Genomic DNA, 6,000 nt, shown 5'->3' with positions numbered 1-6,000 from the left:
ATAATTTCCTTTGTGAATTCTCACTTTTAATAGTTAGTTGACTTAAACAAATTTGAAGCTAAGTATCTGCCTAAAGCCATACAGTTTGCAAGACTTAAATTCTAACCCCGTAACATAAGTATGACGTTGGTGTGTGCTTCAAATATTGAATTATCTCTGTGCCTTTGCTCCTTTGGATAGATATTCACTGTGTATTTTCATTTATCTCTCTTACATGAGTCATAGCAGCTAATTTATATGACCTTACAGATCCTCACAAGAACCACCAGCAAGAGAGAAAAAAAAAATTAAAACAAGCAAGCAACAGTCTAATGCCCAAAACTCTGCCAACAATACCGTGTGGCTGTGGAGATGAACATTATTATCGAATAAAGCACTCTTCATGCACGAGTTAATATACATATTTATTACCAAAATTAGAATATGAAAAGGTCATTCGCTAACCCAACGACAGACCCATTCGGTTATGTTTTGGGGTTTCAAGGAGCCAATACAACGGTGATGCTTTTGATGATACAAAATTTGTTCTCGAAGTAACTCATATTTGTTATGCACCATTTTCAGCTGAATAACTCGTATTTTCAAGCTTCTGTTGTATTCTTCTTACTCAAAATGTTTTAGCTAAATGCCGTACGTGCAGGTTTCGGGATTCAAAGAAATGGAAGAAAATGCCCAAATTGAATAAAAGAGCTTTGCACAACAGAGGCAAGATATGGTAAAGAAAGGGAACTTTGGTTTAAAAGAAGGAAAAGAAAAAAAAAATCAGATAATCCTATGACTTGTAGAAGTTGGTGTCTTATTTGGGATCCTAGTTAGAAAGATTTAAGTCATTTAACAACCATCTATCACCTTTTCTTAACCATGAGTGTGTTAAATTCTGATACATATGAGGTTATACTGGCACCCGCCTGCCCCGGTATCGGTCGAACAACTGCACCAAGAAGAAGGAAGGCCAAAATTAGTTCAATAATTTCCTCAAACAACTTTAGCAAGTCAATATATTGATGCGCGCATGAAAAATAAACTTTTATGATGTTAACATGATCTGCACATGAAAGATATAAAAGGTGGTCCATCAATCGCTTCAGCAGCTGACATGAATAAAAATTAAGCCTACTAAAGGGGAGGAAAGAGATAGAGAGAGCCATTGTCTTAAAGAAAATGTATCTTTCTTGCATACAATGTGAAAAAACTGATAATTGTTTTCCGTCCCTAGGATTTCAAGTCAATGCCGGTTAAATTTACATTTTAGTCATCATGCACCTCAGATAATCACGCAATTAGCATGAGCATAACATGAATAGTGGTAATAAGGTACAATCTTCAGCTCGCCCCAAGACCAGACCAAAGCTATGTTAGTCTATATCCACATGGCCATACACCATTCAGTGCCTACAAGCTCTTTGTATGCTTAAGATCTATACTTCTGAAATTAAAACCAGATGCTGGATTGGCAGATTCCTTTGAATTAGTAACATGTGCTCTAAGAGTGACTGAACTATGTGATACATCATACATGTCATAGTAGGTGTCACTGCCATAGGCAGATTCTTTACCTACAAGATTTGCATACATATTCAATATTAATAAAATCACGGAATAAATAATCTTTACAAAAAGTAAATAATCATAAGTTGTAATTATGAGATTTTTATTACAACAAGGCGTTATTCCTATATTATTCTTGGTCAATGCCTTGTCAAGATAGGACAACAATAAAATTGTTGAGACTGACACATCGTTATGCTCTAACTCATGAAGCAAGGAACTGATTCTATAAGTTGAGGGGTCATAGACTTGAGCTAAATGACACAGTCAAGGGGAAACGATGGTTTTTGAAACAAATGAAAATATTGATATTTTTCATTAATATTTATAATCAATTAAGAAGATGGTCCATCCATTAAAGTTCTTTCACTCATTATTGAGGTAAACTTTTGTTAGAAGATGGACCCAAGGACAGCTGATGATTTGATAACTTGGTGGACTGACATTTGCTGAATAAAAGATTCCACAAAAATTAAGTCAGTTAAGTGTTTGGCACAAGCACTTTTTGTATCACTTGAGCTGCAAGGGCAGGTATGACAATCACTTCTTCTAAGTCATCATTGCCTTAACACACTTGACCTGGACACCTAAATTTGCACTTGGCAATATTGTGAAGATATTCCCTCTAATAACATGAGAGAAAAAGGGAGAGATGGGACAAAAGGTTTATATTAGTTCCCTTGGAAGGTAGGATAAAAGGATCTCAATAAATGAACAAACCATCACAAACAAAGATTCCACTTAATGAAGTTAGTAACTTAAACAATCTAATATCAAGCTCTGGTTCTTTCTAATATACCAATCTCAGTCGCACTGAAATAGATAGCTATTTACCCGCAACTTGCAGCAAGAAGAATGGATGTTGATTCAGTTGCTGACATGTTGAATGCAGAAAAAAATGGCTTCAGACCTAACTTCTTTCAGCTAGTCAAAAATATTCAATACGAACTTAGTTTTAGATTACTTTTTGGCTTTCTTTCATACTCTGAGATCACTAAAGATTATTGCTCATATTTCAAATTTTAGGGCTATTCTAGGAAGCTGCTAAAAATTAAAACTGATTTAATCAAGTAAACAACCAACCAAGAACTAACAAAATAATATTTCACAAGCATGCATGTCCAGCAGAAGTTTACAAGTTAAAAACAAAAGTACTTAACTTAGAAACAAAACGTACCGATCTAATATATCGTTGCTGGAACAACCAACCAACAATAGGTATCCTCTGCAAAAACACTGCCAGTGTTGGCCAAAAACCACTGCAAAAGAAATTTTGAATGCCAAATGAGAAGAGCAAAATTAATAGAAGCCAAGCATTTTTATTAAATCAAGGGAATGAAAAATTCAAACCTAAAGAGCACAATAAACCCATATGCCTCCAATACCATGCCAATGATAGGCCATCCAATGACAAGAAAAAAGAAGCCAACACCAAACGAGATTGTTCCCTGCATTCAATAGCAATTAATTGTAATGAAAACAAGAGATGAACACACAATTGTGTGTGTTGATGTGCTTATGTGTGAGACAAAGAGAGAGGGAGAGGATAAATCAAACCTTAAAATTTTGACGTTTCATGAAAAATTGCATGGTAGACTTCAGACCAATAGTCAAGGCCACTCCTGATATGAAAAGGATCTGGTTAACAGAAAAGGAAAGAAGGCAGTTTTAGTCAAGTTGATTTAAGGGGGAAATAGAAAAGAGTTGTGCAAAAAGGACAGAATGTAATAAAATTTAGCTTACATTTCCCATGGCAAGAAATCCCTTGTCGAAAAAGAAGATAATTCCGAGAAATGAAAAAAATATGCCAAATCCGGTTAATCCTAGCCCAATTTCTGTTTTTCATAATTCTAGAATTAATATGTATGAAAGTTAACAGCATGAAAATAAAAACAGAAGTTGTCACTTTGGCTTTTTCCCAGATATATTGATCACAAACAAAGCCATATGTCTCCAATTGCCAAGTCAATGTGAATCAAATGCTAGAGTACCAAAGGTCTCCTACTTGCCTCCAAGCATTTTCAATCTCAAGAATCCATGTAATTGAGCATACAATTTTATCAGCAAACACGTTTAGCTTTAAACTAAAAGATTAGATTCTACAAAAATCCAGAATTAACTAAATAATCTATATGCCATACAGCTTAGGCATTGGTAAGGTTCTTACTTTTCACCAAATCATCTCATGTACTATATAAAAGTAATGTTATCATTTTGAAGTACTCCTATGAAAATTCCATAATACTAAACTGTTTTCGATTAGCATTTTCCACAGAAAATTCAAATGCAAGAGGGTCTACCACTTTGTGTCTTGAACAATATGCACTGTCAATTAAGCACAGTGCACATACGTCACCGAGAATAAATAAATACATGATAAGGTTAACAATTAGAACTGCGTCCTACAAACTGTCTAATGCATTTGAACTTCGAAGAATGAGAAGACTAAAACATAGCTGAAACGATACATATTAATTAAAAATATTTTACCGTATAATTAAATCAAATTTGGTAAGCAGTGATCCACTACAAGGTTTTAATTTGATTTTTGGCTAGCATCAATATCATAGAATCACCATTAATGCTTCTTTTAAGGCAATTTGAAAAGATGGCTTATGAAAACGTACGCACAAAGCTCACGCTAGACTTCATCAAACATATTCGAAACTTCGAAATAGATTAGCACTTCAAACTTCAAATTATTCGCTAATTGACTCTACGTAAAATAGAATGAGCATTTGAACACATTCCTATCTCGAAAGCAGTCATAAAAACAATAAAAACCTACACAGTAACTAGAAGAAGCAAATCCAAATCTCACTAAAACTTTTAGGAATGGCACGTTGAACCGTATTTCAAGTACCAAAATCAACAGAAGTGTAAATAAAATAACAGATTAAAGATTCAGAGATGCGTTAACCGAATGAAAAGAAGCAAAGAAAGCACAAATTAAATCAACAACAACAAGGAAAAGAAAAGAGCTCACTCTTTCGGTCGTTCATTTCAAAGGAAGCCATTGGGCTGATTATTGAGATTCCTGAACCTTAACAGAGAAAAAGAAAGTTGAATGAATCAAAGTTAGAGTGTGCTCAAGAGAAAAGAGAATCTAACAATTAATACAAATCTAAAAGAGTAGAGTGAAAGGCGAAAAAAATAAAATAGGTTCCATTTCGCGTACCTAATCAAAGAGGGAAAGAAGAGCCAGGACCAGGAGTATGTATGACGAAATTATTAGAGATAAGAGAACTCGAAAAAGATTTCTTTGTATTGTCGGGAAATTTAAGAGACTTTTGGGATAAATAATAAACAAAAATGTATACTAATTAATAAGCTAAGTTGATTCCTTAATGTGCTAACTTAACACACGTCGACTGCCCAATCAAATCAATCTAAGAAAAGTATAAATTCCACATTTAATCACCTATCTATAGTTTAAATTATGATTTTATCATTAAACTTTGAAAAGTTACAATAAACCTTACTGATTTTTTATATTTTCATCAATTAATGTTAATGGCGCCACGACAAATGAGGTGGCATCTCATATCATCATTTCAAAAAAAAAAAAAGTATTAGGTCAAATTACACAGCTAACCCCTTCTTTTTTGGAGTAATTTAATTCTTTTTTAATTTATTTTTTTTTAACTTTTTACATCCTTTTATTTCTTTATTTCCCTCCTTCTTCTTCCTTTATGAACTGCAAATTTCAATATTTTGTATGGAGGATTCGGGTGGGAAGACTACATATTGTAAAAATATCGAGTTTTAAAAAGTTGGATGTAATAAAAGTCAAATTAATGGCTCAAATTTGTTGAGAGAATAGACATATGAGGTAAATTTTGAGTGTTGTGCAAAATAATAATAATAATAATAATGAAATGCCATAGAGGGGAGATATTTTATTTTCACTGACCATAAGTTGAGCAATGTTTCTTTGTTTCAAGTTTATGAGGAGGCAATGGAAGGAGCAGAATTATATAATTGAAGTAAGTTGTTATTTGAAAAAAGGTAAGTTCAAGTGCAAAGATTTTTCCAAAGTATGAGTTACGTAAGGTAAGAAAAATATTTACATGACCATTTGAAACCTTTTGTTTTTGATTATTATGTCCAGTTTTTAACGCATTATGAAAATGTCTAGAGAATATACTCATATGTTGGGGGTTGTATTTCAAGAACTTGGGACGATCTAAAGTGTAATAATTTTTGGTCATTGGATGAAGCTATAGGAGAAACTGGAGTCCCAGACATGACTGATGAAGCAGCAAATTAGAGTCGGCAGCTGTTTGCCACATTCCTTCCTGCTTCGGTTATCCATAAAATTGCAAGTATTTTGCCCACCGTTACTCGCTGCATTTGAAGAGGGTCTAACACCGTACATGGGGAACTTGGCTGCCAAAGGCTGGCGCGTGGAATCTGTTCGGAATTTCAAAGGACAGTGGGTCGACCTACATT

At 33.8% G+C, this 6,000-nt stretch overlaps 1 protein-coding gene across 2 annotated transcripts; it reads right to left on the bottom strand.

Moving 5' to 3' along the window:
• Positions 1 to 358: 358 nt before the first annotated feature.
• On the bottom strand, positions 359 to 4,896 carry LOC108477161 (vesicle transport protein GOT1-like). Of its 2 annotated transcripts, none has more exons than XM_017779626.2 (7): positions 4,727 to 4,896; positions 4,535 to 4,585; positions 3,292 to 3,383; positions 3,106 to 3,186; positions 2,899 to 2,996; positions 2,726 to 2,807; positions 359 to 931 (listed from the first exon to the last, which is right to left on the bottom strand). In XM_017779626.2, the coding sequence occupies exons 2-7, from the start codon at positions 4,563 to 4,565 to the stop codon at positions 893 to 895; spliced, it is 423 nt and encodes a 140-aa protein (XP_017635115.1). In that variant the 5' UTR covers positions 4,566 to 4,585; positions 4,727 to 4,896; the 3' UTR covers positions 359 to 892. The 2 variants fall into 2 exon arrangements, with proteins under 2 accessions (XP_017635115.1, XP_017635114.1); XM_017779625.2 differs by having other exon boundaries at positions 4,535 to 4,591; positions 4,727 to 4,890.
• Positions 4,897 to 6,000: the final 1,104 nt, after the last annotated feature.

Source organism: Gossypium arboreum, chromosome 5 (genome assembly GCF_025698485.1).
Source record: "Gossypium arboreum isolate Shixiya-1 chromosome 5, ASM2569848v2, whole genome shotgun sequence".
Taxonomy (NCBI): domain Eukaryota; kingdom Viridiplantae; phylum Streptophyta; class Magnoliopsida; order Malvales; family Malvaceae; genus Gossypium; species Gossypium arboreum.
Note: the sequence above shows the minus strand (reverse complement) of the source record. Positions and strands in the feature narration are given on the sequence as shown.